The sequence below is a fragment of the Marmota monax genome, unplaced genomic scaffold (assembly GCF_021218885.2).
Source record: "Marmota monax isolate L192 unplaced genomic scaffold, Marmota_monax_Labrador192_F-V1.1 WCK01_AAM20220418_F8-fsc00009, whole genome shotgun sequence".
Taxonomy (NCBI): Eukaryota; Metazoa; Chordata; class Mammalia; order Rodentia; family Sciuridae; genus Marmota; species Marmota monax.
This window is the reverse complement of record NW_026694710.1, coordinates 9,896,374-9,922,777: the sequence shown is the minus strand read 5'-3', so window position 1 is coordinate 9,922,777 and position 26,404 is coordinate 9,896,374. Positions and strand designations below refer to the sequence as shown.

At 47.6% G+C, this 26,404-nt stretch overlaps 1 protein-coding gene and 2 long non-coding RNA genes across 5 annotated transcripts in view; 1 reads left to right on the top strand and 2 right to left on the bottom strand.

Moving 5' to 3' along the window:
* Positions 1-1,921, bottom strand: part of Sel1l3 (SEL1L family member 3) — a 97,956-nt gene extending 96,035 nt beyond the window's left edge. For all 3 annotated transcript variants that reach the window (XM_046423662.2, XM_046423664.2, XM_046423663.2), the window contains exon 1: positions 1,736-1,921. In XM_046423662.2, the coding sequence (XP_046279618.1) occupies positions 1,736-1,906 (171 nt within the window). In that variant the 5' untranslated portion in view covers positions 1,907-1,921. The remainder of the gene's footprint in view (positions 1-1,735) is intronic.
* Positions 915-26,056, top strand: LOC131423363 (uncharacterized). The gene is made up of 3 exons (XR_009224804.1): positions 915-1,230; positions 23,345-23,400; positions 24,552-26,056. It is a non-coding gene; the product is annotated as an uncharacterized LOC131423363 (long non-coding RNA).
* LOC124078773 (uncharacterized) lies at positions 18,152-24,960 on the bottom strand. The gene is made up of 2 exons (XR_006847045.2): positions 24,666-24,960; positions 18,152-20,065 (listed from the first exon to the last, which is right to left on the bottom strand). It is a non-coding gene; the product is annotated as an uncharacterized LOC124078773 (long non-coding RNA).
* Positions 26,057-26,404: the final 348 nt, after the last annotated feature.

The window sequence follows — 26,404 nt, the reverse complement described above, 5'->3', positions numbered from 1 at the left end:
GTCCCCTCCGCCCGTGCAGAACTTCTGAGCTGTTCCATCCTCTGCCTCGGATCAGAATCACTCAGGCCATTAGGGTTTGCACTCGTATCTCTTGATTTCTAGAACTCTCGAGAAGTGGTCCCTCCTTACCAGCTCTAGAGATTTCCACGTGGAACTTTCCAGACCACCTGTACGTGCATGTCTCGTGCTCAGCTCTACCACATCATTGCTGCTTCTGTTTGGATAACCAGCAGGGCCTTGTGGACAGGGATCATCTGTTTAAACTGAAACCCTGCCATTTGTTGTGGCAGTTTTATTTATGAGCTTGTGTGCTGTAACCCTGTGGCATAAATATTAAATAATAATATCCTCTGGGCGAAAAAAAAAAATCACTCATGTTAACTGACAACTTCTTGTGAAAACATGAACTAAATCCAATCACGGAATTTGGTATTGGCTAATTTTGAAATACGAGCGAAAGCATGGGTTGCTCAACAGGTAGATACAAAGGCAGAAATACGATTTGCATTTTTACACTCTTGCTTCAAGAAATGAAGCATCCAATAAGTAGAGTGTTTAAAAAAAAATCTTCAGCTGAGTGGCAAATTTCTTCAGAATCAAATTCTAATCCCTGCCAGTATCTCCTGGGGAGTTTTGAGCTGCTAAAAAGAAAGACTCCAGATAATGACAATGATACATAAGTGAAAAGAATTCTGGACAATGACACTGCTCAATTTTTTAAAAAACATTCTGTGAATTTCCTATTACATCAGTTTCATGATTCAGCAGTTTCCATTTCATTTATTTACAGTAATATATGGCGAGATAACCCGGGGTTTCTGCAGGGTCCTGGAACATAAAGTAGGCTGGGCAGCAAGGGTGTCGCCTTCTGTAAATCTACTATTGTTTGGGAGAATTCAAAAACAGGAGAAAGCAAGCCATCATAAAGGAACTGAGGAATATTTCCCCACTGTGTTCTGAGGGTCTCAATAACTCTGATATTTAAAATGAGTTGGTTCTGAAAAATAGACTACTGCCATTTAGTTGATGAGTAAAACAGGAGCCAAGAAGTGGGCAAATTGCAAACTGACGTACACAAGCCAAGCACATTCTCTGAAATGACAACGTTCAAGACGCAGCTAAAGTCACCACTCTGGCGGTAAGCGTGTTACAAAGAACTAGATTTCTTTCTGGCATCCGCAACTTGGCTGGAGTGACCACGGACGAGTTAAGGAGCGCTGGAAACGCGAGGTGCGTTGGCACAAAACCGTCCGGGCCATGAGGACCCGGTGGAAACTAAAAAGGGTCGAAGCGGTTGGTAGGTGCTGAAAGCCAGAGCCGAACTTGAGCACCGGAGGGAAAGGAGCCTGGAGAAAATAAGAGGGAAGCCCAGGAAGGCTGGGAGGGGGCTGGAGAGCAGTGCGCGGTGGGGCGGGGAGCGATCTCCGGGTAGCGAGGTTTTCAGACTGAGTGGGGGACAACAGGGGATCCCGAAGGGGACCTGACCCCGGTCTACGACGAGTCTGAGAGGGAGAGCAACAGACACAAGCCGACAGAAGCAAGTCCGATGCACGCGCCCGGGTCCGCGCCCCGGTACCCATCCCAGGTGCCCGGAGCGCCCGCGGCGCAGCGGCAAGGAAGAGAGAAAACTAGCAGCGCCGTCCCCACCCCGTACGGCTGGGGTCCCAGGCCAACCCCACCCGCGTCCCGGGAGCCCGGCGCAGAAGGGAGGACCCGAGCGGGGTCCGGCGCTCACCAGGTAGCAGAGCAAGAGCAGCGCGCAGGCAGGGCGGCCGCCGAAGCCCGGGGGGACACCGCCGCTCGGGGGAGCCATGGCTGCGGCCCGGGGGCCGACCGCGGGCGGCGGGGGTTGCTGCTGCTGCTGCTGCTGCCGCGGCCACCAGAGCCCCGTGCCGCGCCGCTGCATGGCGAGGCCGCCCGGATCCGGGCCGGAACAGGTCACCTGGTGCAGGGACCGGCCCCCGCCCGAGGCGCCACCTTCCCGCCCGCCCCCGGCCGGGCCGGCCGCCGAGCGCGGGGCCACCTGCCGCCACAGCCGGACCCGCCGCCGCCGCCACTGCCGCTCCCGCCGTCGCCGCCCCCGCAGCCCCAGCCGAGCGCCGGCTCCTCCCCGCCTCCTAGTCCCCGTCCCCTCCCTCCCCTCTGCCTTCCAGCCCAGCCCGCCTCCCGGCCGCTCCCTCCGGCCCCGGGGCTCCCACCGCTCACGGCAGCGGGCGCCCACGCAGGTGGGGACAGACCGGGTCCCGCCCCCGGCCGCCGCCGCCCCCGGCACGGTGCGCTCCGCCGCCAGCCGGCCCCTTTCTCTTTCTTTTCTTTCCGCCTTCGCCCCCCTTCCGCGCCCTGGCTCTCTGCGACCCCCGCCTCTCCCTGCGTGCCCTGCTTCCTCTCCCTGGCTTCTCCTGCCGACCCCCTCTTTCCCCACTTTCTCCCATGTCCTCTCTCCCTAACTCCCCTCCCTTCTCCTCTTCCTCCTTCTCGCCGTCGCCCTCTCCCACCCACCCCTTCTGGCGGCCGCGCAGCCCAGTTCCCGCCCGTGCAATGGGTTTTGTTGGTTGGCTTTTGGGCAGGGGCGCCATTCCCGCAGGGCGAGCGTGCCCCCTGGAGTTGTGCCACGCAGCGGCTCAGCTTCAAGTCCTCAAGGATGGATTTTGACCCCTGCCAACCTCCACCTGTCCACCTGCAGGGCTGTGGCCGCCCTCCGGCTCTCGCGCTTTCACCCGGGCTGAGCCCCACCCTGCAGGCTGATTGGTGACACGTTCTGGATGTTTCCCGAGGGTTTTGTGCGGTGCAGCCGCCGCTGCCGCCGCGCTCTTTGTTTTAATTGTCCAGAGTATTGGCGCCCGGAGCGGGTTTGTATTTGATTTGCATCCCTGGGCTCCGGCTCCCACTTTAGACTGAAAAGAAAATGAATTAATTAGGCCAGTCCAATCGTACCCATACCACAAATGAAAGGGGTGAGGCCCTTGAAGTGCACCAACAGCTTTTAGAAAACCAGGACACATCCTTGGCCTCAGGGACGCAGGTTGGGACTGGCTGCTCGCCGGCCCGGGTTCTGTGGCCAAGTGGAGAGGGACTTGGGCGCCCTGGAGTCCGGGAAGCGCTTGGCCGCTGGGACAACTGGTTGGAGGCCCAGAGCTGCTGCTCTGAGACAGTTAAGCTACCTTCGAAAGTTCGCAGAAGCTTGCCTTTGGCACTGGCGGATTTGTGCCGTTTGGAACTAATAATAGACTGGGAGTCCGTAGAGTTGCCACTACTGTGGGTCAAGTCACCACAGGAATAGGGCCTAGACTGGTGGTGAAGATGCCATGCCCAGGGTTGAATAGAAGGTCCCCTGAGCCTGGGCGTGCCCCCAGCCATCTCATCCCAGGCCTGGCAACACTGGCGATGTCCTGGCAGCTGAGTCATCCCTTACATCTTTTTTGTTTTTTTAAGTAACCTAAGAGCTGTTGCCCTGTGTGAAGCCCCTGGCCCCCAGGTACAGACTCCAAGGTATTTACACCAGTGTTTCTCAAACTTCCACCCTGACCAAACAGCCGGAAGGATCCTTAGAATGGGTGACTGGAGTCCGCCCACAGAATTTCAGGTTCAGTGGTTCCTGGGTGGGGCTTGAGAAGCTGGCTCTCTGCAAAGCCCTCAGGTAGCACCCATGAGTCCAGAGACCCAACTTCCAGAACCAGTGGCTTGTAGGAAAGGGGACTCCTGCCCTTTCTTAGCTAGCTGCCACTGGGAAAATACTTGGGGGGGGGGGTTTGACAGATGTTCCCAGTATGCCTGTCCCACTTCTGCAGAAACAAAGCATTTAAAATTCTCCCATGTATGTAATGTAGAAAACTATTTATGCTGCTGAGTGTCCAAGGGAACAAAAGAGTAAGTGGCTTTGTCCCAGATCCTATCTATATTTTTTTTTCCCAACAGGCCAAAATACAGACCATACTTAATGCAAGTGTGATGAAGCTCATCAGCGGGTTCAGGAGAAGGGGGCTTCTTCGCACTGCAGTGTTCCTGGGGTTTCCACCTGTCTTCCTGGGTATTTCTCCTGAATTTTTCTGCTCCCTCCTTGCACCCAGACTCCCTTGGTCTGAATGTGAATGGTTCCCTGCGGTTGTTTGTAATCAGGATTCATGGAATTGCAGTTTTCAAAGCTTTTGTGGGCTTTAAGCCTTTGCATTCACTCAAGTGCTGTCCATGCAGAGGAGCCCTGCAGGGGGCTGGCTATATTTAACCTGGTTCTCTACTCCCAGTTGCTCACTTACTTATCTTCTATTGCTTCCCTGCTGCACATGGGGCACCACCCAGGGCCCTGGGAATCCAGGACCATCCTCTCTGCCAAGAGCAACAGGCGTGCAGAAAATTGGCCTCCAAAGTACTGGAGTCGTCTAAAAGGGACTTTGGGGTGGCTGTGCTTCCCAGGGAGCCGAGGCTGACAAATCCTGTATGGGAGAGGGCAGAGAGAAGGAAGGCCAGGACCTCTTTTCACAGTGGAGCATGACATTTAGCTCTGTGAGACAGTTGCTTTTTCTTATGGTTTGTTAGTCATTTGAAGTGTGTGGTTTGATTCCAGAAGATCCTGTATTTAAAAATAAATATGTTTCTCCCATCACCCCGTGGCAGGACTGATATTCCACCATTACAATTCATTGGTTTGAATTAAGTTTTAATACTGCACTAAAACCCAAAGGCCCCAGGGGGAGAGTGAATGAATCTGGCCTCCTTCATGCCTGTGAGCCATTTTATCACGTCCCCCCTAAGGAGACAGGAGAAAACAGTCCCACACCCCAACACAGAAAGGGACCATGGCAATGAATCTGGAGGAAGGGTGGGACCTCAGTCTAGGCAGCTCAGGAGGAGGACGAGTCAGAAGCCTAAAGTAGAAGAGGGAAAGAGGCCCACAGCTTGCCTCGCTGGACCCAGCATGGCACCCTGGGCCAGTTGCTCTTAGACTCTGAAATGGCCTAAGATGAGTCAAATTTCGGGAGCTGATGCAGTCGGCCGACTATTAGCTTGTCAAGTACAAATATATTTTTTAAACATCTAAAATATATTATCTTCTACCAACATAATTTTATTAGAAGGGGAAGGGATTTTTATCATCAAAAAATAGAAAGAAACCAACATCATAAAAGCTAGTCTTGCCAGGTGTGGTGATGCACACCTATGATCCCAGTGGCCCAGGAGGCTGAGGCAAGAGGACCGCAAGTTCAAAGCCAGCTTCAGCAATGGCAAGGTGCTAAGCAACTCAGTGAGACCCTGTCTCCAAATAAAATACAAAATAGGGCTAGGGATGTGGCTCAGTGGTCAAATGCTCCTGAGTTCAATCCCCAGCACCCCCCCCCAAAATAAAAATAAAAGATAGGCTTTAACCAGAATATAATTGTACTGTGAAAACTCCTGAATTCTTCTTATCCTTCTGGGTTAGCAGAAATGTGCCTTCGGACTGGCAATGTCCACATGGGCACTTAGAAACCATGTTAATTGGTGCTATGGATGTTTAAGGTAAAGGGATTTGTCCTCACAGAGACAGCTGACCTCTGCGCTGGAAGAGGTGTCGGGGAGGCACTCTGTGGGAGTGAAAAGTGTCCCTTTTACCCACTTCTCTCCTACATAAATGGCTAGGACCCAGGCACATGCCACCAGCCCTAGGGAGTAGTCCCTTCTGACCTCAGGTCAGGGCACAGTTGGTCAGTTCTCTCTGTGGCCATTGGCCAACTCTGCCAGGTATTGTGGTTTGCTCTCAAGTCTCGAAGTGTCGTGAAAGCAGGGCTTGTTTCTCAGTCACCTCTGTGTACCCACGCCATGGCTTATAAACACAAGGTTCTCAGAGGTACTCCTGGCTAAATGGAACCCATCCTCTTCATTCCTGTTACTGTTTCCCTCCCCGCCCCCACCCTTTTTAAACCCACTGTTACCTCCTGGTCTATTTCTACACTAAGGTTCTCTGGGATTCTGGAGTCCTTTTTGCCTCCCCCCTCCCCCTCCTCCTCTCTGTGATTTCAGTTATTCAAAATGAAGATGAATGAATGGCGACATTTGCCTTTCATATCAAAATAGAAGAGCAGAAAGCAAAAATAGAAGAGAAGCTTGCTTTCAGGCTATATACTCACTAACCCAATAAGGAAACGGTGGCCTTTTCCCCTCCCTCTGCTTAGGTGACCTCTGGAATCTGGCTAAGCCCTGTGTGCCATTTCTTCCTGTCCAGCGTTTTCATTTTTGTTCAGGACCCTCGGCTCCACCTTCCCTAGATCCATTTCCTGGCTCTGTTCTTTGTTTCACATTTACCAGTCCCCTCTTGTTCCTTCTTCAGAACATTCCACCAGATTCCGTCCTCTTCTCCTCAGCCTCAGCCCCATCATCTGAGCCCCTAACCTGCTTGGGGCTCTGCGTGGGGGCCACAGAGAGAGCCTGGCTCTGAGCAGCTGCAGGGAGGAGTTGGGAAGCGCCTGTCTCTTTGCCCCAGAGCTCTCCCCGGGTTTTTATGGGAATGTCGAAGGTCTCTGGATTCACTGGGTCGGCAGCCCTGGCATGCTCCAAAATGAGCTCTATTTCTGGGCCTGTCAGATGAAATGCTGTTGCTCCTCGTTATTTTTGGCTCTTTGCCCTTCTGAATAGGTGCATATTCAGCTCAATTCTGGCCCCACCCTGAGCCGGGAAAGGCAGGCAGCTTCCCCGAGCCCAGCTTTCCGGGTTAGTCACGAGCACTAACCAGGAGCTCTCCAGGCTGGGCATGGGTTCTCAGTGCAGTGTCCAGGTGGGCAGCAAAGGAATCCACTCTCTGGCCCTCTTGGGCCACTGATGAAGAGCTTTGTGGGCTGAGCATCCCTGGGAGGGTGCAGCCAAGTGTCCAGAGCCTTCTTGCTCATCCACAGTCACAGTCTGCTTCTTGCCCTTCTGGGCATAGTTGCAGAAACTCTGAACATCTTTGGGGGATTTGGGATGTGATGAAGGCAATTTCAGGCTCAGCCAGCATAGAAATACCTGAGAATCTGAGAAAGGAAGGTACTTGGGATGCAGAAGATCAAGGGCGCATGTCTGCAGATGTAAGGGTGTCTTGGGGAGAGTGTATTCAGATCACATGTGTAAAAGGAGTGGGAAGAAACCCACAGATCCTTTTGGGACAGAGAGTGAGGGGAGAGAGTGACTGGACACATGGGAGTTGGGGGGGAATGTCACTGAAAAGAGAGCAAGCGCGTGTGAGGCATTAATATCAATTTAGGACTTTCAGTCTATCTGGTAATATTCTATATCAAGCAAAACAAAACATCAGGAGCAGCTGGGATACTTAGCAAGAGCCACATAAAATCAAGAAAAACATAGAGAAGGGACAGCTAGACAGGGTCCTATTAACAGCTACAACTCTTGACTGAGAGGTTTTTTAAAAGTTCTTATCAAGTATTGCTTTGATTATTAAATCATTAATCTCAAGGACAATTCTGAGGGGCAGGCACGATCACTATCACCAACCTCATTTTATAGACAAAGAAACCGAATCATATGGAAAGTCTCAGGTCCACGGTCAGGAAACAACAGCCAGTTTTGATTCTGGCAAATGTGCTTATTTATCCATTTATTTATGTATGATTGAACCCGGGGTCATACGCATGCTAGGTAAGGGCACTACCACTGAGCTATACTCCAGCCTGAGCTCTGGCAATTTTGTTCAAGGGCTTCACACCAAACCACCATTGCAAAGGGTGGATGGAGAGGCAACCTGTGCACAGAGATATCACACGTGGGTTTTGGACTTAGATCTTTGCCAGCACTTCCCCAGGTGCTTGAGAGTGCAGGTAACACCTGTCCAGGGACCAGCCCACCTCTTCCTTGAATGAGTCACTAGTTACTTTTAAATCTGAATTTCTATGTCTCTAAAAATAGGAATCAAGTTGCTGATCTTGTCCATTTGCTGAAGCCAGGTAGTGTAGCGTAGTGAGAGGCATGGTGTCTGTAAGTGGCAAGCTCTACACAAGAGCAGAGCATTGTTTGTATATTACTCAGGCTTGTCAATTTCTAAAAAAGGCTCACAAAGAAAGATACATCTCCTACACATATTGGAAAATAGAAAAAGACTTATAAATACCAGTGGTAGCATGTCTCCAAAGATGACGCACCCATGAACCACATCCCCCACTGTAATCTTGACACAAGTATCCCCCTATATTTCCCCTGGGAGAAGCCAGCCGCTGTCTGTGAGCTGTGACTACCATCATGATGCAAGAAAGACGGAGTACCCCGTGGAAAGAGAGAGAGAGCTGCTTAGCCAGCCTCCAACTTCCAGCCTCTAGCCTCCAGCAACATGGCACACCATCATGAATGCTAGAGAGTCCCCAAGCCAGAACTGCTCAGCTGAATCCTGTTAACTCAATGAATCATGAAGGATAAAAATGTCATTTTGAACCACTAAGTTTGGGGGTAGTTTGTTCACAGCAATAGGTAATATTAATATTTTAACTGAACTGTATGGTTAGCTCTGAGCTTCCAAGCATTCAAAGCAAAAAGGGGAACAGGATGGATTGTATGCACCTATTATCTTGAGGTCCTGTGATTGACTTGAATGGAGAGTTCATCTGTCTTCTTGCAGTCAAATCAGAATGAAAAGTAAACTACCTTCATTACCAGGAAAATCTCCTCTATCTTTACCAAACTTACAGTGATACAAATTCTATAATTTGCCCTACTAGAGAAAACCAAAGAATTGCAGTTATCACAAAGAAAATGCCCCTTGTTTCTGGTCCAAATCTTTCACGTTGTAATTCAAGCCCATTTGCTCCTGTTGGGTTCTCGGTACGGCCTCTGCCTATTTTCATCCCAAATTAAGTCGCAAACAGGCTCGTTGACTTCGGGGTCCTAAGTAGACAAAATTAATGATGAAAATAGAAATGATGAAAATAGTTGAAACTGAAGTAGATTGGATGATTTATTCAAACCTTCAGGAAAATTACTCTTCAGCCCAGAATTGAAATTTAGACCTGAGGTTCCTAATCAGCTAGAATGCGACTCTTCCCTGGTGCTAACCCCCAAAAGGAAAAGGGAAAATTACAAAACACATGCATGGCTGTCCTTGGGTCCTCCGCATCTGTGCTCTGGGAGGTTGGCCCATGTCCCGTGGGCCTCTGGGCAGCTCAATGGTTGCACATCACTGGCGCTTATTAAGGCTTTTCTTCATTAAGTGACCTTCAAAGTCACAATAAATGACTTTGAAATCATCTATGCAACAAAAGGTATAAAGATAAAAGAGAACTTGTGAGTCCCATTGTCCGCAGTAGGACTTGGGTGAGTGCATTTCTTGCCTGCTGGTCCCATTCTTAGAAGTCCAGGTTGCCACATGAAGCATTTGGTGTCACCTCCTCCCCTTGGGACCCAAACTAGGCCCAGGATACCCTTCGACATTTCCTGTTGTGCCTTGACCTCATTTTCTGAATTCTACCCCCTTATTAGTCTTCACACCCCTAAATGGACTGGATCTCTTCGTGGGTGGCTGATGGGTTGGGAGAAAGGGCCAGGCTCAAATCCCAGCTGAATTCCTCATCCTGCATTCCCATCGTCCAGCTCCTTCACATCCCTGTTTATATTTCATTCTCTCAAAAAGTCTATGAAGTAGGTTGTTGTGGGTTAAGCTTTCACTCCAAAAACATGGCTGGAGTCCTGACCCCGAACCTGTGCACGTGACTTTATTTGGAAATAGGGGCTGTGCAGATGCTGTGCAAGTTGAGATGAGGTCACAGGTGGGCCCTAATCCAGGATGACTGGTGCCCTCATAGGAAAAGGGACATCTGGGACACTGACATGCACGGGACGTGACAGTGTGCAGACACAGGAGGATGGCGGTGGAAAGACGGAGGCAAAATTGGAGTTTTGAGCCTGGAGGCCAAGAAATGCCTGGAGCCACAGGCCCTGGGAGAGGCAAGGAAGGGTCTTGCTCTGGAGTTTCACAGGGAGCCTGGCTTGGCCAGTACTCAGTTTTGGGTTTCCACCTTCTAGAACTGTAAGAATATGAATTTCTGTGGTTTCAAGTCACCCCATATGGGTACTTTGCTCCGGCAGACATAGAAAAGTAATATTTAGCTGAGTGTTAATTTCCCATTTTTATCCACTGTGATTGGGCACCTACTGTGCACCTGCTCTATGCCCAAGTTCCTGAGCCTTCTGATGAGTGTCCACACTTGCTGTGCTGTGTCTCAAGCTCCAGGCAGTGTTCTCATGCCCAGGTGCCCCCACCCATCCCCACCTTTTGGTTTGTGTGCACACCCACGGCTGCCTTGGAGATGCCTAATGCTGGGACTGAGAGCGACTCTGGAGATCTGGTCAACCCCCAGTTTTCCAGGTGGGCCAGCTGGTCCCGAGGGGTAGGGTTGCCAGCAGAAAGGCAGCGCTGGACATCTCCCCCCTCCCTGACTCTGCTCATTCATGTTGTAAATAAACTCAACAAACAGCAAATGTTTGTTGAATACATACTAAATTATTAATGACAGACAAGGACAACATGTACCACCCCCCAGAGGTCTTTGCGTGGAGAACGACCCCTTGATTCAGAGAAGTGAATTTCTAACAGCAGAATGTGGTCCTGGGAGTGGAAAGCAGCCGGGGAGACCTGGGACTGAGGGCAGGGTCTGTAACCTGCCCTGTATCCACAGCCTCACAAGCAGCTTCTGTTGTGTGCTCGTCTAGGGCTGGGTACCTTGGAGAATTCTGAAAGGGGGCCGAGGAGGAGCTGCTGTCCTATGCACTTTGAGAGGCCAGTGTGGGCTGTGACCAATGCCCTCCTGGATGCAGGAGTGGCGCCGGCCTCATTATATGCCTGTACCATGACTGCTGTTCTAAACTCCAATACTGCTGAACAATTCAGAAATAGATCCATTATAGGTCTGCTTTAGCCCCAGGGCTTTAACACAGGTCACTAGAAAATCCAAGATTTCACAGTAATTCAAACTCTTAAGAAAGAAAGAAAGAAAGAAAAAAAAAATCTCAGCACTTCCGCCCCTCTCTCTTCCCCCACCCCCGCCTCCCAGGGAGCGCCTCTTCATTTCTGTAGTGCTTTGGAATAAATAGCTCTTATGTTGAACTTGAAGTCTAAATTTTGCTCCAGCTATTAATTGATAAGAGCAGCTCATTTTACCTCTCATGCTCTGAAGTAAGACTATAGTGTAAATAAACTGGGTCAGGTTGAGCAGGCCGGACGTGAACTGTTCTCTAATTCTTCTTAATCTTCAGTAAAGGAATAACTAGGATTTGGACGTCAACATTCAATAAGCAATTATGTCGCTCCTTGAAACTCCATCTAAATGAGTCCACTGTTTCCTCAAAGAAAATCCAGCGAAGCCCCAAGCCTCACTCTTAAATTGCAATCTCCTCGTATTGTTCTGACTGATGAGAGAAGAGTCTAGGTTAGTGGGGGGGACGGGGTTTGATTGGATTTATATCAATTTTTAGACGATCAGGCTTCTCATGTTTGATTTGAAACACATCAGGGAAAAGGGGTCACTAAACAAGAGTTTCCTGATAAGACTGCTGATAACCATGCTGTGCTCAGCATTTCCTGAGTCAGGCTTCTCATTTTCAAGGCACATTAGAATCATTATCTAATTATTAATCTCACCCCAGAGTTCTTAGGAGCCTGTGAGGCTGGCTGAAGTTAATGGAGGGCTTTTACCTATGGATCTGGTGCTAAGTCTCTGTGATGGGCCAAGTGCCCACCACCAGGGAGGCACAGATAGAACTGACAGAAGAGAAGAAGAATTCAACAGAAGGAAACTAAGGTCAGGAAGGAGAGGAACGTGCCGGAAAGGAGGAGGGAAGAAAGCAGAAGACTCTGTGACTTCCAAACACCTCATTAGGAAAACGGGGTAGTTAAGGCAGGACTCGCCAAGTAATCTGTTTAAACTTTAATTAATTATTCATTTATATGTATTTATGTGGCACACTTTCTCTGGGGAACCCAATGTGCTTGGCAAACATATTAAATAATTAACTTGCTCAAGTGTGAGTGAAGTGGAGAAACATGGCAGAAACACTCCCTAACTGGCCAAGTGCCGGCCGGAGAGAGTGGCCGCCGACATCTCCTGTGCCACTCATGAGGGGCCACGCAGCACAGTACCCCTCCAAATGCTGCCGGGGCCTGACCTGGCACCATCTATACAGATGGTTGATGTAGACAGACAGATACCCGGTTAGATCGCTGTAGAAACCACGTATATTTCGAGGAGGACGTTATTAAAACAGGTTCCAATGGAGTACTATTTTTTTTCCCCAAAACTGCCTTCAAGACAAAAACAAAAGTTAGAAAGTATTTCAAATCAAGAATGTCAATTACAACATTATATAAAATGAAATTGCAAAGGCAAAATTTATTCAGTTGTGGTTAAACATATTTTGAGTTCTTAAAATTGTATCTTCTATGTATCACCAACAGGAGACATGTAAAAAAAAAATTACTTTTAAGACAAATGGCTTAAACATCTTTCTGGGAAGTACAAATGTATCTAAACTTAGTAAAGGGCAAAACCACAACACCAGGAAACAAAAATCTGAACAATTCAGAAATAGATCCATTATAGGTCTGCTTTAGCCCCAGGCTTTAACACAGGTCACTAGAAAATCCAAGATTTCACAGTAATTCAAACTCTTAAGAAAGAAAGGGAAAAAAAGAATATTCTCAGCACTTCCGCCCCTCTCTCTTCCCCTACCCCTGCCTCCCAGGGAGCGCCTCTTCATTTCTGTGAATTAAAAGAACAACAACAAATAAAAAATGAGCGCACACACCTATACCCCTAGACCTCGGGAGGCTGAGGCAAGAGGATCGCAAGTTCAAAGCCAGCCTCAGCAACTTAGCGAGGCCCTAATCAATGTAGCGAGACCCTGTCTTAAAACCAAAAAAAAAATAAAAAGCCTGGGGATAGAACTCAGTGGTAGAGCATCAGTGGGTTAAATTCTCCAATGGCCCAAAATTCGTAAATAAATGGATAAAAAGCAAACCCCTCTGTTGATTCCTAATTCCACCTAGAATCCTGTTTTCAACTTTTGTTTTATTCTACCTTTTTTTTTAAATGGAAGTTTTCTTCTCTTCCCTCTCTCCTTCCCTCCTTCTTTCTTTCTTAAAGTAACTTGGTATGTAGGATGGATTGGGTCTAGTGTAGACCACACCAATTATTAAGCAAAGGTCTTTGAGCAAGCCCCTTGACCTTCTGAGCCGGCCCTGTCCATTGTGAAGGACAACAACTGTCAAGATTGTCTGGAGGGGAGTTAAATGGTGGAGGAAATGTGTTGAATTATTAGTATGGTTTCCGGAAACGGATGAGAGTCTTCCTGGTCAGGGCAGGCAACACTCCTCCACCACCAGCCATGAGACAGACATCCAATGAGGCTACCACTGAATGTTCTGGAACCCTGCTCCCATCTAAAAAGATGTTAGGCTTATTTTATTACTTGATTTACCCTTTGGACTAATGCAAGTTTAGTGGGCTAATTTCAACATTAGTCAGGGGTCAGTCTTTAGCCTGAGCATAAACCGACCAATATTTTCTTGCCTAATCCTCTTTATTTCCAGCCGCACAGAACCACAAAATGCAACAAGAGAAGTTCTCCCTCTCTCCATATGCCTTCAGGGGCTGAAGATAAATTCTCCTTCCCTAAGATATGCATGCAGGATGGCAGGGGTGACTTCTCTAGAACTTGGTCATATTCAGATCAACAAAGGTTTTCTAACTCCATTTCAGAATTTAGTAGATGTGTAGGTCAGAATGTGTATTCTCTTCCCCTCCCCATTACCAAATTCTTCTGTTGAATCCGAGTCCCCATGGTCTTAATATTAGGAGATGAGGACTTCGGGAGGTATTCAGATTGGATTAGTGCCATTATAAGAGGGATCCCAGGGAACTCCTTTGCTCCTTCCACTCTGCAAGGACACAGCATGAAGGCACCATCTATGAACCAGAAAGTGGACCCACTGAACACCAAATCTGCGGGCACCTTGATCTTGCGCTTCCCAGCCTGCGGAACTGAGAAATTAATTCTGCTGTTTATAAGCCTCCCAGTCGATGGTATTTTGTTGTAGAAGCTTGAGCTGATCAAGACTGGCAAATACAGCTAATCCGAATTACCAAAAGCCTTTTGATAATTTCAGGAAGTACTTTATTATTCACATTACTAACCTATTCAAGGATATTTATTCTAACAATTATATATGTGTACACATATGTGATTTTATATTATATAAAATCTGTCTGTATCTATCAAGTGTCTATCATTTATCCATCCTGTTCACGTAACCCCACCTCAACTCACCAGATTTAATTTATGGTGGTTAATAGTGCTTCTGTGGCACCTCTAAATCCTGCAACCAAATATATAAAAGAACCCTCTGCCTGCCCAACCAATTTAGCAGAAAGAAGGAGGAAGAAGAAGTACAGACTGGGCGACCTCCAGGTGGAAAGCCATATTCCCTGAATGACAGCGCCGGGTCCCTGCTGCAAAATCTCATCAGTCCTCACGTGCACTGAGAGGCGCTCAGTCCCTGCTCTCCCTCTTATTTTCAGGAAAAGGACTGTGGAGATCCAAAAAAGACTTAGCCATCGTTCAAGGTCACACACAGACAGCATGGTAAAGAGGCAGAGAGCTGATCATCCCCAGCCCGCGTGGTCACGAAGCCGCTGGGCAGTGATTTCCTCCCTCACTGAGGACTCTGGGCAGCCGACCCCTGTCAGAGAGCTTGGGTCTCTTGGGAAATGTGACAGTCCTTCCCCAATCCCTCCAGACTCCCGTTAGGCATCCAAATGATTCTATTACGGCTTTTAATACCCTCCCATCTCCTGCCAAAGTGGAAGTGGAAGAAATATTCAAAGTCTCAAGAGCACCAAGAGCAAACAACCATTTCCTTTCTTATTTCTCTGAGATGGAAGAAATATCAAAGCCACTTTTGCATCTTGAAATTTAAATTAAAAAGCTGACCTGCTGGATCCGAAGGTCAACTTTCCTCGGTGGCTAGAGCAGAGCTGCCCTGGGTGGGGGTTTAGAGTAAGGCTCCCGTGGGGTCACTTGCAACCGTGGCTGTGCGACTAAACTGGTTTGAAAACTAAAGACGACGTTAGTTTGAAAAACCTCTAACCACTTTCTGTCGGAATTTTCTTATTTAAAAATAATCCTCAAATTATTGGCAATATTTGTTTTCCTTTCACGAAACCTTACGCACCATCTGTGTTAACAATGAATCTTCTATTACAGTGATTCAGAAAGGGAGGGAGCTAGTCCCCCAAGAGACACTTGGTGATATCTGGAGAAAACTTTGGTTGTTACAACTGAGGAGGGGTGGTGTGGTCTAGTGGGTGGGGACCAGAGATGTTGGTAAACATCATAGGATGCAGAGCGCTGACCCCGCAAGGAAGAATGGCCCAACCCAAATCCTCACTGGTGGTGGTGGGGGGGAGCCCTGCCCCGGGGCGGTGTCAGTGAACCTGTGAGCTCACACTCAGTCCTTTCCCCCTCTTCTGCCCTGTCCCCCACTCCCGCCCTTCCAAGGCTTGTGGCTGTTAGCAGGCTACATATCATAATAGCTTCAACCAAAGGATATTTTCCAGATCTTTCAAATCTCCAAATGTTGAATACCTGGAGTATGAAAAGGCTATTGCGGTTCATTTTATTATTAGCATTATAAACGGAGTCCGGAGTGCTTCTATTGTGAATCTGTCTGTATTCACTCTCGGCTGTGAATGGAAGCCCAGCACACGAAGGCCACCCGTTACCCTTCCTGGGAGAGGTTATGCCAGCTGGTTGGGCGCTCTCTGTTCTATTAAGGTTGAAGCCAGGCTTCCCCGTCAGAACATTACTGTGAAACGCATTTGGATCCGTGAGCAGTGAGCCCAGGCTTCCGTCCCAAATGGCTCACTGTGAGCAGAGCAGAGAGCGGATCTGGACCACTGGAGCATGTCCCTCTGCCACCCCTGAGCATCCTCCCTATTATCCACTCAGACCTGGGAGAGCTGCCTACCTGACAGCTAACAGCTGCTGGGGGACACCTGTAACTGTGTCAGGATGCTGTCTAGGGACGGTGCAGAGGCAAGAAGAAAAAGTCCTAAAACCCTCTTCTTTGTATGCTTCCAATTCCCACAGCCCGTGCTGTGACATTGGAGCTCTCTGTCCTTCACCTGTCTTCCGTGTGTTGCCAACTTTGCTGTTGGGATGAGGACAAAGCTCCTTCAGTGTTAGCAGTCCTGCCCATGCCCTTTGCTCTCTTCACTCCTGACATGTTGACCTTGGTGTCCTCATGTAAATCACATTCTGTCACCACAGGGCCTTTGCACAAACTGTTCTTATATCCTCTTCTGCTTTGCCCTTTACCTAGTTAACTCACTTGCTCACTTAACAGCTTTCAGCCCAGTTATCACATCCTCAAAGACACTTCCTTAGCTTCCCTAAGTCAAATCCTTCTAATACACATTTTTTTGTGGCACTACGTTCTCCTTTCAGAGCACTCACACTGGTACAGGTTTACGATTATGTGCATATTCATTGAAATAACATCTGGGGTTCAGACATATCTTTGCATCCTAAACTCCAACCCCAACGCTCTGCATAGAGTTGTTACTAGGTAACTACTTCTTGCCTAACTACTTAATTTAAAAAATGAGCAAATTAATGAGAAAACACACACATAAATGAAAGAAAAATCATCCTAAGATCTAAAATCAGGAGCCGAGTTGTAGCTCTGAAGCTGTGTGCACGCTGAGTGGACTGTCAGTATTTGGTAGACTGTTGCATAGAGAAGAGGAACCTTGCCTACAAAACATGGAACTCAGAAGACATTGTAGACCTCTCTTAGAGCACCATTAGGTCAGAGAACAACTCCCACACTGTGCTCTGTGATGAAGCCAACATCCAAATTCTCATTGCAAACTTGGCTCCCCTGGAATTTACCATTCTTCCTTCTCCTGTCCTTGTTGCTTCCTCTAATTGAAGAATCCCCAGCTGCACCATGGCTTTATTTTTTTTCCACTGAGGTGAACCTTCCATCTTCAGTGGTACGTTGTGCAATACCCACAGGCCAGAGCTACTGCGTGAGATACTTAAATATGGCTCTGAGAAATGAGTCTGTCTTAGATATAAAAGCCTACAGTCCCATGATGAACATGACTGCAATGTTTAAAATTCCTAAATAAAGAGATGAAGCACTTTCTGCATATTCATTGCTGAAATGAGCATTATATACGATGCTTGATTTTGTAAGCATTCAAATACAGCAGAAGGAGAGAATGTAGATTTACTTATTTTTATCAATGAAAACAACTCTTCTTGACCAAAGGAAGAATTGTTTCCTCGAGTACAAAGAGCAATATGTACACAGAAGGCAGTTCTGGGTGTTAGTCTCCAAGCAAAGCTTTATTTTCATATTATTGTGTCATTTTATGCACAGTCCCCAAGTGCCTTGTCAGTGGCAGCCACTCATTAAATCATTTGAACTATCATATAAAAATAAAGATGGATTTTAAGCTACACTGAGCCAGTCAGTCAGTTAGCAAATACCGATTGCTCCCCGTGGGATCCCAAGTGTTCTTTCAGGTGAAGGAAGTACATATGAAAGAAGTACTTGGTCCGTTACCTTGAGAGGGCTCAGGGACTAATCGAAGTGAAAAAAATAGATGAACCTACAATCAAAATAAAATTACTCAGATAAATGCCGTCTTTGCAAAAGGGATTGAAGGTCAACAGTGGATCAGTATTCAGACCCAACCAAAATGGCTGCAGTTCCTCTGCCAAACAGGTGGAAGTTGTTCCATGAGTTTGCAACAGATTTGGTGGAAGATTTGGAAGCTGAATGAAGAACCTCCAAGGGTCAACTTGCTTAGTAAAGGGTTGAGCTTCTCCAAACTGGGACCGGTGATGCCCCAGGATAAACTTGGTATAACTTCCACAAGTATCATCTCCTCATCTGATCAAAACTTGATAAATTTTCAACATGGAAACAAGTGTGACTCTCAAAGGGAAGAATAAAACTTCTAGAAAAAAAAAGACCCCTAAAAATGTGGAGCAAGAGAAGAAGAGAGAAGTCAAGTTGGTTTAATCCCTCTGGAAAACTGGAAAACTTGACTAAGTTGAAGTATGCCAAATTTATCACTTTGCAATCCACCTCTAGGCATATACAGTCCAATTCATATTCATGTGTACCAACCAATATTTACAAGAATGTTTATTGCCGTGTTGTTGATAAACAACCAACCATCGGGTACAACGTCATCATCAATGAGATGCATACATAAACTTAGATGCACTCCTATAATAGGAATACTACCTAGCATTAAAAATTGGTGACCAAGAACAACACACAGTGTCGCAGATGAATCTCATATACATATTGAATGAAAGAAGCCATGCATAAATGAATTTATAGTCTTTGGTTCTATTTACATTAAATTTAAAAACCAGCAAAACCAAACAATAGTATCTGTGGCCAGAAGAGTGGTTTGTTCCCTTTGGAGAGAAGATAGCGAGGCACAAGGCAGGGGTCAGGGGCATTTGTTTATCTTATATTCTTATGTTTTAACAATTCACAAAGCTGAATGTTTATTTTTTAAATGCATTTTGAAGTTCGTGTTCTACATAAATCATATTTCAATGATCAGACCTTTTCTTTTAAAGCATGTAAAACTCTAAAAATAAAAACACTGGAATTCAAAGAAATGCATTGCTAGTGGGTGAGACTCCCTCCTACTCCAGCTGCCCCAAATCTGCAGAAGTAGGCTTTGGCTGGTTATGATCGAGGTCAAGAGCCTCGGATTGGTGAGGGTAGTCGGGGTGAGGTGGTGATCACCACAGAAGACCCGGGAGCTGGAAAGCAGGGAGCCACTGACCAGGTTCTCTTCGCATCCCAGGGGGCGGTGCCAGAAGTAGGCACCAGACCAGTGTTTGCCTGAAGAAACTGAGGAACTGGAGAGAAGCTGGAGGGCAGAGCCAGGTAAATGGACTGATGGCAGACATAACTGGTGAGGCAGGAAAGAGGAAGCAACTGCAGATATGTCGCCCAAAAGTCCAGGAATAGGTTACAAAATGGAAAGATGTGTTGACCTCTGGGGGAAGGGGGCTACTGGCTGGCTCGCCCTGTTGGATCAGGTTGTTGCACTGAGACTCAAGCAGTCTTAAGAGTTCTGAATTTGACCCTGGGCTTGACAATAAGGTATACTTCTCAAGGCAGGAGGATAGGACACAATTTATGAAGCTGTTTGGTAGCTTGATTTATGACTTGTACATATTTGGGCCTGTGCCTGGCTGGCCTGCATTTGTACTTTCACCCCAGGGCCTGGGACTGTGGAGGGAAATTCTGCCAGAGCCCTGTGTTCTGCTTTCAGGAGAGACTGCCTCTCAGGCAGATGCCTATTTTGGCCATGGCTCTAGCTCACCCAGAGTCCTTAGGAACACAGAATTTGACATATCAATGCTAGTTGTCTGCTGTCCCTGGGCCTCACTGTGAACAAGGTCCACAATGATAAGCATGGCTTCTGATTTGCGATGGTTAGAATGTTCCTTCCCAATCCACCTGCTGGAGAGTTCCCAAATTGATATGGTGATGATATTAGAGGTGGAGCCTTTGGAAGGTAATTAGGATTAGATGAGGCCACGAGTGTGGGGACACCATGATGGTATTCGTGGCTCTTTAGAAAGGGGAAGAAAGGTCCCATCTAGTACACATGCTTTCTCGCTGTAGGATGCAGCAGGAAGGCCCTCGCCAGGTGCTGAACAGACACTAGCTCCAGGTTTTGGAGCTTCCCAGCTTCCAGAACTGTGAGCCAAATGAACCTCAGATCTCTATAAACTACCCAGTCTGTGCTACTAGGTTATATCAACAGCAAGAAGACTGTAAAATGTTGAACAGGGCATGAGAAAGTCCATGGTCTCAAGGCAGCATGTTAGAGATCCCCCTAAGATTGACATCCGCTCCTTCACCCACATACATTGGAGGTGGTAGTGTGACCAGCAGAACCCCCAATCAGTTCTGTCCTATCCAAGAGGATGTGGTGAAAAGTTTTTGAACTCTGCTGAAATCAATGCACGTGGTGTCTCTGACAGGCTGCTGTCCTCATCCTCAGGGCTCCTGCAGAGAAGAGAGAGTGGCTTCATCAGAATGCCCTGGTTTCTGGTGCTCTCTGTCTCTGTCCATTCCATAGTGGATCCTCTTGACACAGGGATTCAGGATAAAGAGCGAGAAATACTGAATCTTAAAGAAAACTCCCACAAGCCATTGAGATGCAGAAAGCACACTTGTAAATCTCGAGTAACATGCTCTTGGCCATGCCCTTGTTTAATGAGGGAAATACACAAGCACAGGAAAAACTGGCATGAATTGTGCTTCACCCTGGTCCTACCTCCAGTCCAGCCCTTAACTAGAGCCAGTTTATAAATATCAGACCCCAGCCCGAGGTGGGGCTCTCACTCTTGAGATAGCCCACATTGCCTCTTTAGTGTGTATCTACCTTCCTAATAAACCTCTGTTTGTGTCTTTTTCTGGCTTATGCTGCAATTCTTTTCTGTGACATATGCCAAGAACCTCTCTCTTCTGGGAACCCCTTGAACCCTTCTCTAGAGACATCTTTTCTCCTGACACTCCTACCATGTGCTCCACTGAGTTGATGATAGCAGTTGAATTTGACCAACTAATAAAGGTGGAGTCACTCCAGGTAATGAGGGAATCTTCAGGGTGGTCTCTGAAGTTCCTGGTGCAATGGAAAAGATGGTGATGATGCTGAATAGGCCAAGGACAGAGGTCAGTAAGCTTTTTCTGTAAGATGCCAAATCACAGGTATTTCAGGTTTTGACCGTCAGTCTCTGTTGCAACTCAGCTTGGCTGCAAAATCGGTCATAGTACTATCACCAGCCATCAACAGCATTGAATCGAATGGGCAAGGTTGTGTTCCAATAAAACTTTATTTACAAAAATAAGTGACAAGCCAAATTTGGCATGCCAACAAGTTTGCCCACCCCTGTTCTAAGTACAAACACTCCTTGAAAATAAGCAAAGAACATTAGGGAACGGATAAATTTTCTGAGTCAGAGAGAGAAACAACCATGATAATACCATGTACAGCATCTCAAGGGGAGCTCAGTGAGCCCTGCAACCTGGAGGTTATCTGAAGAATCTATGGAAAGCACCAACCTCCCTTCTGGGCTCCCATTCGCAAAGTTCCTCCAATCACCGCCTTCTTTCCCAGCCCCTCCCCTTGCCGATGTCCAGGCACTGTGCTGTCTAGCCACACAGCTCTCCCCTGTTCCCCGCTAGCTGTGTTAGATCCAGACTCCAAACCTTCCCCTGCTCTGCTCCCCTCCTCGTGGCTTACCAACCCCTACCCATGGTCCTTCAAAAGATCCGTGAGTGCCTTTGCTTTGGATTCTCCCAGGCACCTCAAGCTGGGCTCACTTCCCACTTCCGTGTGGGCAGAGTGCTTTGTCCAGAGCTGGAATTCATCAGTGCAACGTCAGAGCGACCTCTTCTAATCCCTCTCTCATGGCTCAACCTTATCTTGTGCAGTGTTCTTTTTAATCTGCTCATCCCTCACGGGGTTAAGAGCTCCTTTCAAACTTGGGATATGCCTTATTAGTCTTTGTTTACTCCAGGGTCAGCTCGGAATCGTGCACAGAAAGGATGCTGAGCGCACGTGTGCACACTGGTTTAACTCGTTAGTAGAATCTGATGGAGCAAAGGCCAGGGGATCCCATGGAATGAGTCACGGTTTAGGTTGTCTGCTACATTCATAAGACACTTTCAGTGACTTAATAAGCAACTCTTGGGAACTGTTCACAAATGATGGAATATTATCAGAATCTAATCAGGTTCAGGGGTGAAAATACAAATCTCTCCTCCACCTATGTCCTATGTTTCCTTCAAGTCACACACACACAAATAATTGTTTTAGGTAATGTGTATTGTTTTACACAGGCATTTTCTCTTTCAAAGGTATCTTGTGGAAATCTCATTCTCATATTGGATATGGGACTATGTTACATCTTTTAAAAAGATTTCCGAGAGCTAGCGATTTGATCTCCAGTTCCGCATAGAACACTGGAGGGGTAATTTATTCTGTGGAACCCCGGTGGCCTCGAAGTGTGCCTGCAAGCTTTCCAAAGCACTTCCTAGATGATCTCTCAGAGAGTTAAATCCGGGCAAAAATCGGGCCCCTGACATGACAGATCCTCAGACCTGCTCCTACATTGATTATCCAGGGAAAAGGACAAACTGGTGTTTGAGATTTGCACACATGAGGTTGGTAACTGAACCCTACCACATCACCAGGTTCTCGGCAGTGTTTGCTTTCCAGGTACTGTTCTTTCTGAACAAGTAAATGGGACAAATGGCCCAAGCAGGGCAGGGGTGGGTCAGATGCGTAGTCCTGCACCGCCCAAGCCTCACCCCACGGGTGATAGGGCCACTTCCCCTTACTGTACCGTTAATCCTGGCTTTGGATTTGGGGTAGGGGCTGCGGCAGTGGGGTCACTTTTTTGTACCTTGTAGGCACCTCAGAGACCAAGAGCAGGCCAAGGAAGTCCAAGGCGAACACCTCAAAGGCTTGGCATGCCCATACCTTGGTGGATCCTCACTTCCTCTAGAACTGCAGAGGGCTCTTTTTACTCCTTATTTATTTACTCCAAGAATTATTAGGCAGACTTCAGGCCTGTAGGAATCTTCTCCAGCAGCCGGTGTTGGCTGTCCTGCCCCAGTTGGGCAGCAGCATTGTCCCCTCCCCTGTAGCCCAGTTTGTCCCTCACTGGCCCCACCTGCTCCTCTGGAACCCGCCTAAGAGATCTCCCAGGCAGCTGCCATTCACAGGGGCCACCTCCTCCAGGTCAGGGAGGCCACAAAAACGAGTGAGGGAAAGCGAAAGGGTGGAAATTAGTTTCTTTTAGCTTGTCTGATCTCCTCTGGGCCTGGGATCGGCAGGGCATAAATAGGTAATCAAAGATTTTTACTTGCCAGGTAGGAATTGTATAATCAGAGGCCGTGTCTTCCTTTGTGTTTCTGAAACTTGGCTGGAAGAAAATTCTCCTGAGTTCTCAATTCACCGAGCATTCTGCCTCTGCTTTTACTTGGAGATTTTTCAGCTCTTTAAGCTAACAGGGTCCAAAGCTAATCAGAGAGTCTTGTGCAAGCTAATAAACACGCTGGGGCTTTAAAAATACATCCTTTAGGATCTCTGTGTGTGTGTGCATTGTGTGTGCGCTTGTGAAGAGCCATCACACAATGACACAGATAACCCATTTCAAAAATAGCCTTGGCTGGGTTATAACCTAGCTCCGTGGTCCTGGGTTCGCTCCCCAGCACCAAAACGATGATAGAAGCAACAACAACAAAAAACAAAAATAATCTTGTTTCCTTCTCTAGGATCCACTGAACCCAAGAACGTGGACCCTTCCCCTCTCCACTCCAGAGTTTCAAAGGTAAAGAATTGCTCTGCTTCCAGTCCATTCTGGGGAAGGGGGACTTTTCAGTTCGGGGTCACTGAGGAAATGATGTCTTCTCTTGGTGTATTAATTGCATTCCCCATTGCCATGACTCCCAGCTCCACACTCCACCCTGGACCCTCTTATCCACCCTCCTCTGGACACATCTGCCCATCCATCCTCAGGCATCCCCAGCTCACCTTGTCCAGGGGGAATGTCCCCTCTGTCCCACCCTCTCTGGGCCCAGCTTTTCCTTTAGCATTTCCCATGACACTGCAAGTATTTCCAGTCATCTGAATGAGAAACCTGCTGCCCTTAGTCAGAATTATTTTCTGCACAGGAAACGAGTCTTATTCTCTGTGACTAGTCTGGCCCACAGAGCATTGGGCACCCAGGGAAGCCTCCTGATTCTTGCTTGTATTCACATCTGGGCAGTTTTCTCAGTTCCATTCCCTCTCCTCTGGCCCTGGTTTGGCACTTTGAGTCTTTCCTGGATCTTAGCAGATGCTGGGTGGAAGTGCAGTTCAGAGCATCAGCCCCCAGGACCAGGATACCTGTGTTCAAACTACCTCGACCCTGTCTGCTCGGTGACCTGAGTCACATCACTGAACAATGCCTCCTGGGTGCTTGGAAAGAACAGGGAAACTTCTTATAAAGGATCAAGCAGTAAATATTTCTGGTTTCGTGGTTGCAAAGCAAAATTGAGGCTGTTATTTAGGTACTTATAAAACTAGAGAAAAAAAATAAATATTTGCAACATAAAAATCACTGACAGAATTAATGCTGTCGTCACTGGAGTGGGTTCCTGATGAGAGGGTCAGCCTTCTCTGCTCTTTCTCTTTTGTGCTTTTCTTGCTCCCGTGGTATCTCCTGCCACGTTATAGTGGAGCAAGAAGCCCTCACAGATGTGGCCCCCTTGATCTGGGACTTCCCAGTCTCCAGAACTGTGAGCCAAATAAAGTTCTGTTGTTTATCAATCACCCTGTCTCGGGTGCTCTGTTATAGCACCACAAGATGAACTAAAACAAGTTCCTTGAGAGACTTGCCCACTCCCTCCTCAAGGCACTGCTCAGCATGGCCCTTTGCAGAGCTGACCCCTGCCTCTCTAATATTCAGTTGTTGATTTTTCTTTCTCTTTTTTAAAAAAGGGAAGTAAAAACTGCAAGCAAAGACTCCGCATTGCTCACAACATCTCCAGCTCTGTGCCTGATTATATTATGTGCTCCTTAAATACTGGCTGAATAAACAAATGAACCTCCTACCCTCAAATGGATGACTCGACAGAGAACCTCTTTGACGGCTCCAGTTCCCCGGGAAGTCTTGCTCTTTGAGTAATGGATGCATTTGGTCCTCATTGATTTTCTTAGAGGAGACACCTTATGGGATAATGACGAAGAGCCTTGGCTCTGGGCACAAACTCCAGCTCCACCACTTCCTAATTTTGAAGTTTGCACAAGTTCCTTAACTTCTCTGAACTTCCGTTTCTTTGCTGCTAAAACGGGGATGTCATGATCTATTTTCTGCTGCTATCACAGAATGCCACCGAGAGAGAAAAGGACAAACAATGGAAGTTGATTTGGCTCAAAGTCCTGCAGGATGGTGAATACGAGATCAAGGGGCCACATCTGGGGAGGGCCTCTTGCTGTGTCTAAGCATGGCGAAGGCATCACAAGGTGAGAGAGAATGAAAGAGAGAGAGAAAGGGAGAAAGAAAGGCCAAACTCCCTCTCTTTAGAACTTCTGTGACAACATTGATCCATTTAAGAGGACTGAGATCTCATGACCTCGTCACCTCTTAAAGGTCCCACCTCTTAATACTCCTACAATAGCAAGTCATCGCGACATTAGTTTTTGTGAGACATTTAGACCACAGTCGGGGATAATGGTCATCCCCATCTCCTTTGTTATCAGCAAATTGGGCGAGATAAAGCCGAGAAGAGCTTCGTGTAGCAAGTGTTCTATGAACGTCTGTTGCTTTGCTCATATGCATTGAACCATGACCACATTTTAAAGCCCTTTCATTAATTTGTTTATTCCTCCCAAACACACTATGAAGTCATTACTATTGCTAGTCCCATGTTACAGATGAGAAAACGGAGGCACAGACAGGTTGGATGACTTGCCCAAATCACACAGAGTGGCAGAGCCAGGGTTCAAATCCAATCCACCTGAATCCCAAAGGGTTGCTTGCCCTTGTTCTAAGTGTCTTTCCCTGCATAGAGATGCAGTTTTTAAGTCCTTTGAGAGTCAGGAATGAGGTCCACCCTTCCCAGCCTCCAGCACAGCACCTGCACTTGGAGTAGCTCACATCCATCTGTTAATTCATTCTCTCGTTCTTCCTCTGTCCTGATCCAGGATAGAATGTTCTAGAGAGATTTCCTCCTGGCCAGGGGTAATCACCTATGAACACCTTTGTGTCTTAGAGAAAGGGACAGGAAGGAAAAAAGAAAAGGAGAGAAGCATAAGGAGGAGGTGCATGCTCAAAAGGCAGCGGTGGAATCAGAGCTGACCTCCTTCTGGTCCCTGCCTCCCGGGGAGCACCAACCCCACCACCAGTGAGCGGCTCTGAGCGCCCGACCAAATGCAGGCTAACTCCACTGATTGTCTGTAACACGATTGTCCCTCTTAATCAAAGTGATGTCATTCTCTGATTTCAAAAAGTGAAGGATGGCAAAATTAACGATGGTTGGAGTGGGCTAATGGTCGCGGGCGGCCGAGGGGCTGCGGGCTGCAGAGCTGCTGCATTTCAATGATGTGCACCGGGATTTCTTCGCTAACAAGGGTGCCGTAAGTCTTAATTACCCAGAACTAAGGCCTCACCTTGCTGCGTGTCCCCTGGGAGCTCCCTGTGAAGTCAGTGGGAGCTTTGCCTGCAGTTCAGCCCCGTGAAAAGTTGCCTGCAAATGTTTGCAAATTGCCTTGAGTGCCTCTGAAGGAAACAGGAGGGAATTATTTATTTTTAGACTGTTGGCATAGCCCTGTCCCTGGCTTGCCTGTCACAG